General features: G+C 44.7%; 1 protein-coding gene across 2 annotated transcripts in view; it reads left to right on the forward strand.

Moving 5' to 3' along the window:
* FRMD6 (FERM domain containing 6) overlaps positions 1-13,930 on the forward strand; it is a 190,919-nt gene that overhangs the window by 52,872 nt on the left and 124,117 nt on the right. For both annotated transcript variants that reach the window (XM_086937322.1, XM_086937323.1), the window contains exon 2: positions 9,061-9,300. In XM_086937322.1, coding sequence (XP_086793448.1) covers positions 9,202-9,300 — 99 coding nt within the window. In that variant the 5' untranslated portion in view covers positions 9,061-9,201. The remainder of the gene's footprint in view (positions 1-9,060; positions 9,301-13,930) is intronic.

Raw genomic sequence — 13,930 nt, forward strand, 5'->3', positions numbered from 1 at the left:
GACCAGTCATGTCATTGGAATCGCACAACAACCCCCTTGTGGCCCTCGGGATGAAACAGGAAAGCGCCGATAGTGTTTCCTACAAGGGGGATACAGCTAATATTAATATGTGAACTCATTGCACAGTTTTATCAGCCCTGTCAGTGGCAGGTGCTAGTATTAGCCAATCTATTGGTGCTTCATTTTCTTATCTTCAAAGGATGGCAGACAAAGTTGGCCTTTCTGGGATGCAAATGTATGTATGCCCTGTTACTTTTAGTAAATGCCAGCATCGAGCATTTAACTCATTGAGTGATCTCATCAGCTTTTTAGTCTAATGTGTTCTACCAAGAACTCATCCATTAGAATTCACTTTGGTGATCTATTCATATGGTCACGTTGGAGACCAATCATTACCCAATAAGTCATCTGCTTTGTTAATTCCAGTAAATATTACAAGAAATCACAGATAGAGTCGGTACATTTGATGAAGAACAGCATAAGATACGTGATATATGTTAGGAACTATATTGTTAGTTAGTACTTCAAACATTTAAAGGACCTTGCATCGCACAACTTCATTACTATTGTTCTTTGGAATTTACATTGCGCACAGTTTGTAATTAACCTGGCATCACAGCACTTTTAATGGTGTGGGATACTTTATAGTCAATTAGAATCTTAGAAACGAAGGCCCATCGTTAAGAGCGCAGGGGCCATGCCCCCTCATCTTTTGGAAATAAAGAGTGTTTGTCAGGCTGAGCAAAGGTCATTCTGACATAAACCCTTTATTTTCAGGTCATCATGTCAGGCAGCCAGGCGCTAGACGTGCTCTAAATGTGCAGTCTCCTGCCTGAGCTGAACATTGCTAGGCTGAGGATGTCATGGCTCCTGTGGGCTCAGCCTCCTCAGCTCGGCAAAGGTCCACTCCCTTGTGACGAAAGCGAGAGTCAGTGATAGCCTCATCCTTTGGCGCTTCAGTTTTAGGCCCTGAAGTGCCTAGGCTCAAGTGTCTATCACTGACACCTCGTCACCGAGTGGGTGGAGTCAGTAGTCTGTCTGACCCCATCCTATTCCTTTCCGAGGTAGGGACTGCTGCTTCAATGAGGGGAGGCAGCAGTCCCAACCCACCTGTTACCCCATAGGATTTCCTCCAGAGAGTTGCAACAGGTAAGTTGTGTTTGTATTAACTTTTTGTTTTGTGCGTGTATGTATGAATGTATATTTATTTGTGAGTGAGTGTTGTGAATGGTGTATGTGCGTGTGTTTGCATGTGAATGCATGGGTGTAAGTGAGCGCGTGTGTGAGCCCCCATCTAAGTTTTATTTTCCAGCCGCCACTTGGCAGAGAGTCAAGGAAACAGCTCTAGTAGGTCCCTCTGTACTTTCTGTTCCGTGAACTGAGACCAAGGGCAGCAAAACCAGTGCCAGGGGAGTCAAGAGGCAAGCCAAGCGACGCGCCGCAACCCCCGGCTACCGGTAGTTGACATATCTGCTCAATAGCCCACTGGAGGTAGTTTAGCACCTTAGCTGCTTGGGTAACGTCCAGCTCCAGTGCTGAACGTTCCATTGCGCAGGTGCAGTTGGAACGTCCAACGGCCGACGGCAGCACTCCTGAGGTAGTGGTGCCGTCAGCCGCTGGTATAGGCGCAGCGCTTAAGAGGCTATGAACGGTTGCAAACCATTTAAGTTTCAAGGGAGGACCCTGACCACAGATTTAGATTCATGTAACTCCAGCCTTCTCCATAGGGATTGCTAAACTGCTGGGTACGCAAACACCATCCTATGATTAGTGGGCCCAGTGGCCCAGGTGAATAAATAAAATAAATGTAAATGCCAGCATTTGTAAAGCGCACAGCTACCTCCAACGGAAGTGTCCAGGCGCTGTCCGTGTACCCCTTAGAAACCCTTCCTGGCTTTTCCCTGTGAAATGTCCACTCCTGGGCACCCCCAAGGTGAAGCCAGGCATCCCAGCGCTGTTGGGGCCGGTGTGGAGGCTAAGCAAGCTATTGCCCAGAGTTGCAGCGTGGGGCTCATGATTAGAATAGGCACTGAGGCGAGAATTACCAGGTCCGAGGAAATTGAGCCCAAGACCCGCTGAGGCGGGTATTGAACCCTGGTCCCGGGCCAGACCTCTGCATCAGGGTCTGCCGCTCTAACTATTGAGCCACACTTCTCCATGCGCTCTTTGTACCTCTTTCATAAACCTGAATTTCATGAAGATAAAGCAGATTTTATCACCAACACATCATCTGCATCCACCAAGCATCGCCTATTCGTGACCTGGAGCACAGGCAACCCAGCCGGCAGACCGCCATGCCTACCTGCACCCCACCGCCCTTTCTGTACACCCACCTACCCCTGGCCTGCTGTTTCTACACTTCATTGGGCACGGCAGTCCTGGCTGCTGACGTCAGATAGCCCACCTTCAGGTTTAAGGCGGTCCTCCTTATTGTTCCACCGAAAATGTGCCTCCGGGATGAAGAGGGAGATTTTAAATGTGAGGACCTTCTGTTCTTGCAGCACATGCTTTTTTCTCTAACGAGGAGCACCTCCCCCCAACCCTCTCCCCCACAAGCCTCCCCTCATTAGGCAGCACTTACCCCATTACCTTTCTATGCTGAGCACACAGTCTGAAGCAGCCGGGCCAGACGCTGTGCCTCGAAGCCGTGTTCCTGTTTTTTAAGGATGCTCTAATGTTCTGTCAAGAAAATCTTCCCACAGGGAAAACAAAAAACCCATCGTCCTCGCAGTTCAAGCCGCCCGTTCAGCGGCTCACTCTGGTACAATTGTGTCTAACACATTTCACAGACAGCAGGAGCTTTAAAAACGTGAGATTTATGTCCCATGAATATTTATACACCTCGGCTCGTCCTCACACAGCTTAGAAAGCATATTTCTTAATTTTAGTGCTTTCTTACCTGCAGAGATGTGCCGCATGCAGCAGCGAAAGGTAAAACCGAGTCTTAATTCTATTCTGTTCTGTGTTTGCACTTGTTTGCTAAGCTCCTCTAATGTCATATAGCATAACTATTAATATGACGTATCTAAGCTTTGCAAACATATGCGTGCTGCATATTTCTGTTTTTGGGAATTGCTTTGCGGACTGCAGTGTAAATTCTCTGTTGTTCTTTGTTCTTTTGGTAGTACTTGCTGTCTCTGTGTATCAATGGAGTATTTGAAAGAAGCATCAGTCACTGTCTGGATGTGATTTCCGCACAAATCATGCCTTCGCAGTAGGTAGTAACACGCGTCGGTAGAGTCCTATCAGAAATATATTGACTTAGCTTGTCCTTTGAGGCTCTATCTCTAGATAGAATGGACTACATTCCTGGCCAGGGGGAGGCCTGTATAGTGCTAACACGGAAATTCCTAGCACTCAACCCATGCTTTTTTCATCCATTGAAGTAAATCAATGTGACACTAAGGAAGCACTTTATTTTACATCACGAATAAAGTGTGACTTCTCTATAGGCACCTATTATACACACTCTTTAGTGGTGCCCACAGCCGGGAGGATCCAGGGCCCATGAGACTCATAAGTCACCTTCGGAGACATGATTTACGGTTTGTCACACTGCATATGCTAACACGGCCTTCACAACATGCAAGGATCCGAGGTACCCCTAAAAATGACTCTAAATGTACGCCCCTTGTATTGTTCTGTTTACTGCTGTGTTCCACCCAACCAAACTCTCGCCGCGTCACCGGTCCACATAGTGGGACTTCATTGAGCTCTTAGTGACATGACATAAGGGAGTAAACCATGAGGTCCCTATTTGACCATGTCTTTGCTCTGTCATCTCCATGATGCCTGCCAGCTTTAGAACTGGACCATCTGGTCATCCTGTGAGCAAGGTTAGACAAAAAATGCCCCTCTCAGAGCTTGCATGCTTCAATGTGAATGAAAATCATTGATTAAACAGTTAATCGAATAAAGAGGTAACTTATAAGGCTCTGGGTGTTTGTGAGGCCAAACACATTTGGCAACAGAGGGATCTGAAACACAGATAGATTAGGTAAGTTGCTCAGGATCACAGAATTTGGTTGAGTTGGAAAGTTTTCATTAGAATTCTGCTCTCTGTATTCTACATATGGCTAGTTAACCACAAGACCAATAATCTACCCTAAATTAATATGGAGTGTGTCCTCGCCCCTTGGATGTGTCAGCAAATATTTATTTGAAGTTATATGTTTATCCACATCATCGTATTTTTCATTCTATTACCTGCTATGCCACTTCTGGCATTGTTTGCTTTCCTCGTCGAGGGAAAGGGGATGGGATGATTGTTTATAAGTGTCTTCAAGCCAATCCTATTTCAAGGTGTACAACAAAAAAAGATCCCTCCATGTTTGTGGCCAAGAAGATTTAAGAGAGTTAACCTAATCTAGGGTTTTGCAATCATCACCTTCCTAAGAGTACTTGTGGTCAAGGGGAATAAACTTCTCTTTGTTGCAGGGTCTTGCAATATATGCCTGGCAGCGTGACATAAACCTGTGGCTTGCATGAGTAGATAGTTAGGTAGTTTAATTGAATACTGAAAAACGTTCTCACTTTTTGCAAATTCAGAGTGTAGGGCGCCTTCTCTGAAGTGCTGATCACCACAGTGAGATAGTTGGCGTAATAATAGTGTCAGTCAACTAGAGGTGAGCATTCCCTAGCAGGAGACATTTGGTTTTGTCGAGGTAGTTTTTGTAGTGTGTAGAATTATTAGTCTATGGGTGGTGCATAGATGATGGAATTGTACAAGGCACTGAAAACTTATCTCTTCCCCCTTTAGGTTTGTTTCTGCTGTATTTGGGTGGTGGTCCTGTGTTTGGTGTCAGCGCTGGGACGCTCAAGGGCAGCCATGCGCTTTACAAATCTCTTTTCATTTCATTTCATTTCATTTCAGGTCTGCTCTGACTGTCGTAGATCTACTACAGACGTACATCTTGCATATGTAAAGGCTAGATTCATGTAGGCATTTTTTCTGTGGGTTGCAATAGTCAAGACCGAAGCCTGAGGAGATATTTTGATGTGACTATGAGAGAGAAATACCTTTCGTTTACTAAACTGCCTAAAGGTGTCTGATCACGGTTCTATTTTTTTGTGTGGACAGAATAAGAACTAGCATCAGATTAGGCTCAGAATATCTTGGATTGGGGACTGAAACTTGTGTATGTATAGATTGAACGCATTTCGCAAAATGGTTTGTAGTTGAAAAAGGACTTTCTTCGTGGCACAGGCAAACAAATTGTGTTTTGTGGTATTCCTGCAAAGACCACTCTCCAACATTGTTTTGGGCCACCCCTACCCTTAGTGCCACAGTTGTAATGATATCTGGATCCTTAGTACTGATTTTTGGTCATGGTCGAGCAGGGATGATGCGTGTGTGCTATGACCTAGGCCTGTCTCACTCATTGCGGTCTTATGTGACCGGCTAAGAGTGCCTAAAGCACTACCCTCGTGGTGAAGGGATGCTGTCCTTACCAAAGAGTTGAGTAGCATGAGTGTGGTGGTGGCAGCATGCCATGCTTTTGTAGTTAGGATCAGTAGAGTGAACAGGCCTTTTCACCAGTGTCACTGTTGTGGGGCCTACCGGGACACTAATGTTAAGGTCCCCTGCTGTGTGTTTAATTCACCCTCAACCTACATCATGTTAGCATGCAACGCTGCGTTTGCCTGTGAGTGATACATTGTTTGCATGTTCTGTATTTCATTTTATGTTCATATATAAATTCTACTTTATTCATAAAAGTGAGTATCTTGCTGGATATTAATTTATTGGGGTTGCTGTACATACTGTAAGTTGAACATCTGTTAATCTTGAATCTACCCCACCCCCTCTACCCCCAAGAAGTCTTGGACTGGTCGACCCGCGCTATCACAGAGAGTCAAGTGCTGAAGGGGTTCTTTCCCAGTTGCTCAGAACCCATAATCCTTTATGGGTTCCGGAGTAGCGTGCTGCTCACCAAAAAAGCGCTTCAACACCTCATCAGGGGTAGCCAGCGCTATATAAATGTAAACCTTTTTCCATTTTCTAACCATCTGCTATCCATCTCAATCCAAATGACTGACTAACATATCCACCACTCAAATTACTTTCATATTTCACTATACTAATTCACCACTAATCCTTTATGGGTTTCGGTGTAGCGTGCTACTCGTTGAAAAAGCGTTTCAACACTCCATCAAGGGTAGCAAGTGCTTTATAAATGCAAACCTTTTTTCGTCTTCTATCGCTCCACTATCCTTCCAAATCCAAATAACTGACTAACATATCCACCTCTCAAATTACTTTTATATTTCATTATACTAATTCACCACAAATCCTTTATGGGTTCTGGAGTAGCGTGCTACTCACCAAAAAAGTGCTTCTACGCCTCATCGGGGGTAGTAAGGGATATATAAATGCAATTACAATATAGTAGACGGTCCAAGACATCGGGAGTAAAAGGTCTCAACTACCATGGTTGGGTCCCAGTTCTGCTTGCCCCATGGCACTCTGAAAAGGATTCTGATACTCCCCCAGTCTCTAACCCCAATTGGCCCTTTGATGAACGTGCTTGTCCTATCGTTCCCTGTCCAACCTGCATACCCTTCAATTGTGTGCATGCCCCCATCCCCTGCCTCCAATGATCCAATGTTCAAGTGATTGCCCTAAGAGCCTTTTTGTTTTGTTATTGCGTATTTGTAATATTGCCTCAAAGATTACTTGTAACCAACAGCAGTGCTTCTGTGGTCAGCACATGGGCGGAGTTATAGAATCTTTATTCAGTGTCAGACACAATCTGCAGACCTAATGCCCTAGAAATTACGTTTTATGCATGAGAGATGTTCCTATGACTGTTGCTCATCAAAAATCAAGAGACTGGCGCTAATCCTGCTGGAAAAATACCACTTTAGACGTACCTGTGTTGAGTGCTCTGGAAGTTTGAATAATGCCTCTCTCGCTTATATCCTAAAATGTTGTGCAAAACCAACATAATGAATCGACTTTCAGAATTAGAAGAAGTCTGATTAAATGTATTTATTTTTATTTACTTTTATTTTATTTAAAGAGTTTTATATAGCGGTGGCTAGACCCGAAGTTATCAGAGCGCTTTACAGAAGGTTCCACGTGGTTGCAAAATTACATCAGTTGCAAGTTACCAATCAGTAAAAACATTTAAGGAGCATAGAAGAAAAGGAAAATGGAGTGAGAAGGGTAAGGGGGTAGAGGGGTAGGGTATAGATATAATGGAGAGACGAAGGGAAAGCCTGCCCAAGATCCGGCTGGGTAGGTGACGGCCGAAGGGGAAATCTGCAGCCTATCTCCTCTACAGCTATCAGGTAGCTCCACCGGACATTGGTCAAATTGCTAGGTCTCAACAGAAAAAAATTGCTTCCATAATATCAACGGCAACATTTCATCAAAAATACAGCGGGACCAACAGAGGCAGCCACAGAAAAAAAATATGTGAACCCGAAGCAAAATCAGATAGAAATTAGTTTCAACCTAGAAGGGAAAAGACATGGAGTTAGGGGAGGAGAATAAGATGTGAAGCAGTTGAGTTTTCCGATTTAAAAGAAGAAGTAATTTTAGATGTAGAGAGAAGGGTGGAAGACGATTTGAGTATAAGTGGTGAACCCTTTCCACCCCCACCAGTGGAAAGATTTTTTGCCATTTCTAATTTCAACTGTGGCTTATAAAAATTTGAAATTCATTGTTTGCCTGGGTTATTGTTGGCTGGAAGAAATGCTGAGTGTCTACTTACATTTTTAGCTTTTGACTGGAACATGACATGAAAGCAAAAGACAAGAAATCCAACCCAGTGCTTAATTTGTAAGACAAACAAAAAGGAAGCGCCAGGGCCCTTCTCAGACGGTCACTGCAGCTTGTACCACCCATTCCCCCTGCCTACGCTGCCAGTGCCAGTACCCACACAACTACTACCCATCACACTGCGTCAGTTTGAACTACTTCAGGCCACACAGGGCTATAACAGTGTCCCGGACAATTGGTATTACTAATTTTAATGTATATTGGATTATTAAACACTTTGTGCGCTTACCTTGTGAGTGTGATGGACTGTGATAAGCGCTGGTGTTGAGAATTAAGTGCTGGCGATGAGCACCAGCAAACATGGGCTCAAATTAAGCACCTGTGACACAGTAACAGACGTCTGACTCCCAGAGATGAAAAAAATGGATTGACAAAGAGAAAACTGCAGTTGAGGCTGATCCTCTGCGGAACTGTATTGGTCCGTCTGCATGTGGTCTACATGATTGTGATGAGACAACTCACAGCCAACTCCCCCCCCCCTCCCCCCCCCCTCCCCCCCCCCCCCCATTGAGCCCTATGGCGGGAATATTCTGAATTGGGATAGGACTGGAGTGGCGGCTTATGCTGGCTGTTATGTATGTTGATGGGCAACTGTGTCGCTGGTAGCATTATTTGATGACTCGTATGATTTCTCTTGAGCAGGACTTTAGGGATTAGTATTGGGTGCCCTACATGAGGTCGATGCCTTTATCACCCCCCTCACATTCCTGGATATTGTGTAGTTTCAGGCCACTTGAATTATGCAGCAGAGGAGGACCAAATTATGCGGCAGGGTTAACTAGCAAATGCAGCAAATGCTTAATCATGCGAAAATGCTACAGACAAATCGCAAAATTACAGCGGCTCTGTATATATTTGAAAGTAACAAATGCACATTTTAGTTCTTAACATAAATACCGCTAAGAAAATCCAATTATTTTGAGTTTTTGATCCTTGGGGACTTTGTTTCTTAACTTTTAGAGGGCCAAATACATTTTAGATGTTTTTGTACTAGATGTTCTTAACTCTATACTTTTGTAATTCAGCTGTGCTGGACTTGATGTTATAACATAACTACTGATGAAACTCACTATTCCCCAGTGCGCTGTGGAGAGTTAGCAGGACTTTGAGGCGCACGTGGGCTCCTGATATCTTTAACAAGTTAGATTATGGGGCCATATGCTTCAGTGGGCAGCTTTCATTGTTGTCCACCTATTGTTTCAGTCTAAATAGTGCTGCAGCTATAGTTTCTTTTTACTCCAGCGTGCTGACTGTGTCGCGTCTCTTCATTTCAGCCATGACACCATCGAGGGATGCGTAAAGGGCTGACTCTTGTGTGAAGAGCGGCGCCTGCTGGCTCATGAGCCCTATGCACCTGGGGTGCCTGCATGGGCCGGGGCCACAAGACTGAACCTCAAGATTGAGCCCAAACCACAATGAACAAACTGAACTTCCAGAACAACCGAGTCATGCAGGACCGCCGCAGCGTGTGCATCTTCCTCCCCAACGATGATACGCTGAATATCATTACAAATGTGAGTACATCCGCATCATGTGGCGGAAGCTGAACGTGTACAGTTTGACGTAGTGTTTGATGATGAAACAATTTTTATTGGGTTTTATCAACTGTAGACAATAGCAATTGTTGCATGTTTTATAATATGGTGCCTGTGTGTCTCTTTTACTAATACTAAAGCAGGGAATGGTGTGAATCGGCATTGGGACGCTGTAGGGTAGAACTGAGGTGCCTCAAGCCAGTGTTTTCTGGGTCCAAGGTCTGGTATTGCGATGGTGTCACCGGTCCAGAGCGAGGTTCAGTGACTCTGGGCACTCACTTCCAAGCTATGCATGGCTGGGGAAGAGCGGGCCAATACCGAGAATGCTTGAAGACCACTGTACACAGCTGCCTTATGTTACCACTGCCCGTGGCAACAAGAGCCCAACAGATTTTGACAAGTGGCGTCACATGGGCTTCCTACTTGAGGAAAGAGAGCATCCAAAAGGCAAAATATCAATTTACTAGGTGTTGAAAGAGAGCATCCAAAAGGCAAAATATAAATTTACTAGGTGTTGTCCAAAACCTGGCCCAGGTGCTCCTTTATCTAGTGGTACATTCCAGCCTGGATAGGGAAAGTAATTTCGGTGTCAGGGAGCAGGTGCCTGGGAGGTGGCTAGGGTGGGAAATGACATTGCCAAGATCATAAGGAATTGGAAGGTAAAGAGAGGTGCAGAGGTGGGGCAGAGTAGTCGATGAAAGATGTGCAGGAAAGAGATAGGGGTGCCAAAAAGAGATGAAGTTGACTGAGAGATGGAAAGACGGCATGGGAAAGGTGGGCGCTTCATGAGTCTGGTTGGAAAAAGTAAAACCTGAAGGATAAAATAATAATTTAAAAAAGTTAGAGAACCTGTCCTATGTCCTGCACAAACTTGGTTGAGGGAGCCTCACAAAACATTTCCACCCAGTCCACATAGAAGTATGTGACAGCCCTGCTGGGAGGACAGAAGAATCGAGGTTAGAGGAGAAGCGCACTAGAGGCTTGGCCGTACAGCTCTCCAAGCACAGTCTGGTAGTTGGGTATGAAGATGTTTGCGTAAGTTGCCCCGCTGATCATTCCAGTAAATGTAAATGTAAATTGATACTTGTATAGCACACTACTCACCCGCAAGGGTCTCAAGGCGCTTGTACGAATACCGCTGTGGAACCCATCCTTGCTTTCCCTGTGAGGCGTCCACTCCTGGGCACCCCCAAGATGGAGGCCAGGCATCCTTAGCGTTGTGGGGGCCGTTGTGGAGATTAAGCAAGCTATTGCCCAGAGTTGCAGAGTGGGACTCCATGATTGGAATAGGCACCGAGGCGAGAATTATCAGGTCCGTGGAATTTTGAGCCCAAGACCCGCCGAGGCAGGGAATTGAACCCTGGTCCCTGGCTAGACCTCTGCATCAGGGTCTGCCGCTCTAATCATTGAGCCTCACTTCCAGTGAGTTTCCTGTGCTTGTAACTCAGCGAGGGATCAAGCTAATGTTTTGGGAGATGTTGGCCACGTAGGGTGCAGAATCCTGCCTGGTTTGCACCACGGTTTCAGGGGCATTAGCAACAGGAGGGCTTTACAAGCCTAGAGTCTTATGACTAGCAGTATGCTGGCAAAATATTTGGAGAGCCTAACTTCTATGCACAACACAGTACAATGCAAAATATTTTATTGACTGGACAAGTCGAAGAAGTCTTACCAAAGTAAGTACTCAGAGTACTAAAAGTGATGCACAAGTGATGGCTCTGTGAATTACAGACTGTTCCCTTAGAAATACTACAGGTTCCTGTGTCATATCGTGGCTGGTGATAAGCTAAGTCACACTGTGCTAACTCCTCCTCAGACGGATGTTGTCCATGTTCAGCATACCTCATAAATATGCACACTCAACGCTTTGCAGGTAGAGCGCAAGCACACTGCCTGTTGAACATAGAGCCACAACGCCACAGAGACGCCCTGGCACCTGTAGCTAAGGCACCATGCTACTGCCGCTCGCATGGTCCATGTTGGCAGAGCAGTCTCCTTCATCGTTCCTTAGTGGTGTATACTTTGAGGGGTAACAAGATCTACATAAATCCTTATGGGTTCCGGAGTAGCGTGCTACTCGCCAAGAAAGTGCTTCAACACCCCATTAGGGGTAACAAATGCTATATAAATGCTAAGCTTTTTTCCCTCTTCTATCCCTCCACAATCCTTCTCAATCCAAAAAACTGACTAATATCCACCACTCAAATTACTTTCATATTTCACTATACCAACTCAACACTAATCCTTTATGGGTTCCGGAGTAGCGTGCTCTTTGCCGAAAAAGCGCTTTGATGCATCATCAGGGGTAGTAAGCGCTATATAAATGCATTTACAATACAATACAATATGTGAACAAGTGAAGGAATAGGAGCAGAAACAACAAGGTAGATGACACAATGGCAGTGATGGGCAGTATCACGAGAAATACTGTGTGGCCGGACTGGATCCTCAGCAGGGCCTTGTTTAGATCTAAGGAGGTAGCACTGGCTGGGGAAGATTATTCCCAAAGGAGGGAGGGAAGCATGGTGTACTGGTGAGTGGCAAGAGCAGGCAAAGAATGAAATAGACACAAAAGGGCCAGGATACAGAAAATGTTCAAGCTCCTTAAAGAAGTTTCTACAGGCAAGTAAAGCGGACCTGAAGGGGCTTTCAATGGGCTGATAGAGCTCAGACAGAGACAGACACATAAAGTACCATAGTGAAATGGAGAGCTATTACGATATGCTTGGCTTCAGGCAGGGTATAACCATTTTAGTGGACAAGTAGGATTTTGAATTAGAAGCAGCTGACTTTGACAAAGATAATTGAAGGTACCAGAGTTAAAGCAAGTTAGGGACAAGAAAGCAATTAATTGAGTTTCATGGCTATTCAACTAGGCTCCCCTGTGAGGCAGCAACCCATGGGCCAATTAGCCTCTTTTGTTCTATTCATATTGTTTGTAATCTGAGCTTTCACTGCCATTTTACTACCCAAGATTGCTGCCTTATTTTAGATAATGGCAAGAAAGTGCCATCGAAGTGAGGGGGCCTGAACTATTGACCTCGTGGTTACCAAGTGTGTGGCATCCAAACACTAAGCCCCCTTTTAAGGTGAACTTTGTGTTTTGCATGGGGATGGTGTGCTTCTGCAAGATGCTACCGCTTGGCTTCAAGCTAGCAACTAGAGTGCAAAGAAAGCTCTTCAATGTGCTCTTTTTTAGGTTTGTGTTTGACGGCACTTGCGTCATCCATGCTAAGCATATTGTATTCTGTGCAATCTTTAAGGTTCATTGATTCAGCCTCCCCTCCTTCACCTATTGGATTATTTGGCTTATAGGCTTGTCATTGGCTTGAGACACCATCAGTCACATCTTGGCTCATCCCACAGGCGTGTTTTTGTCTGGTACTCTTTTACACGGCTGTCTAGGTGTATCCTTCCTTCTTTATGATGCAAGAAGGACTAGTTTACTTCTGAAAAGTGAACTTGTTCCTCACACTTTGAATTTGTTACTTCTTCCATGCATGGTAGTCACAAAGAAGTCTTTTATAAATTGTTTTGTACCGCACTAGGGGCCCGATGTAGGTAATCCCAGATTACCGATTCTTAAATACCGAATCATACCGATTCGGTATTTAAGAACTGGCAATCGGGATGTAGGTAATTTTACCGATTTAATTACCGAATTACCGAATCGGTATGATTCGGTAATTACCAAATCGGTATTTACCGATTCGGTAATTGCCATTCATTCCTATGGGCCTCCAGGCCCATAGGAATGAATGGCAATTACCGAATCGGTAAATACCGATTCGGTAATTGGGGGAAACATAGAAGGGTGGCAGGGTGTCACTTTGACACCCTGTTGCACCCCTCAATTGTGCATGGGTGCACATGTTGCAGACATACATGCCCTTACGGCATGTATGTCTGCAACATGGCACTGTTTTAAAAGCAAAAAAATGCTTTTTAAAGGGTTTTCATTATTTAACACCAACTTTTAGTTGGTGGTAAATAACGAATTCTTAAACCCCTGTAGCACTGATTACAGTGCTACCTACATGTCAAGATACAGATTCGGTAATTTTACAGAATCGGTTTTTTTACCGAATGGGTAAAATTACCGGTTCTGTAAAATTACCGAATCTGTATCTTGACATGACCCTACATCCCAAACTCCAAATACCGGTCGGTAACGGCCGAAATCGGCCGTTACCGACCAGTATTTGCCTTCCTACATCTGGCCCTAGGTATTTTTTGCTTTTGTCAGCGTCAAATCTATTGGCTTTGCTGATGCTTGTTTTTTCTACATGCGTCTCTTGAAAAGTGTGGTTACCTCTTTATTGCAAAACGTCAACGTTAACCTCCAATATTCCTGTGACAGGTGCCACGAGAGTGTGAATTTTAGAGACATTTAATTCTGTCCCAGGGCAGCTTGGTGACGTGTTCCTCTCTGCCCTCTTGACCTCCCATCGGGGTTAACATTATTAAAGTCCTTGCCTCGGTGTCGGGAAATGTAATGTTGATTTCTTCAAGGAACGTTCTACGAGTATAAAATATGTACTTGTTTGTGACTGTAAAGCACGACAGATGTTTTCCATTTGCAGTTTATTTTTGCCAAGTGTTCAGGGCG

The sequence above is a fragment of the Lissotriton vulgaris genome, chromosome 9, assembly GCF_964263255.1.
Source record: "Lissotriton vulgaris chromosome 9, aLisVul1.2, whole genome shotgun sequence".
In the NCBI taxonomy this organism is placed as follows: domain Eukaryota; kingdom Metazoa; phylum Chordata; class Amphibia; order Caudata; family Salamandridae; genus Lissotriton; species Lissotriton vulgaris.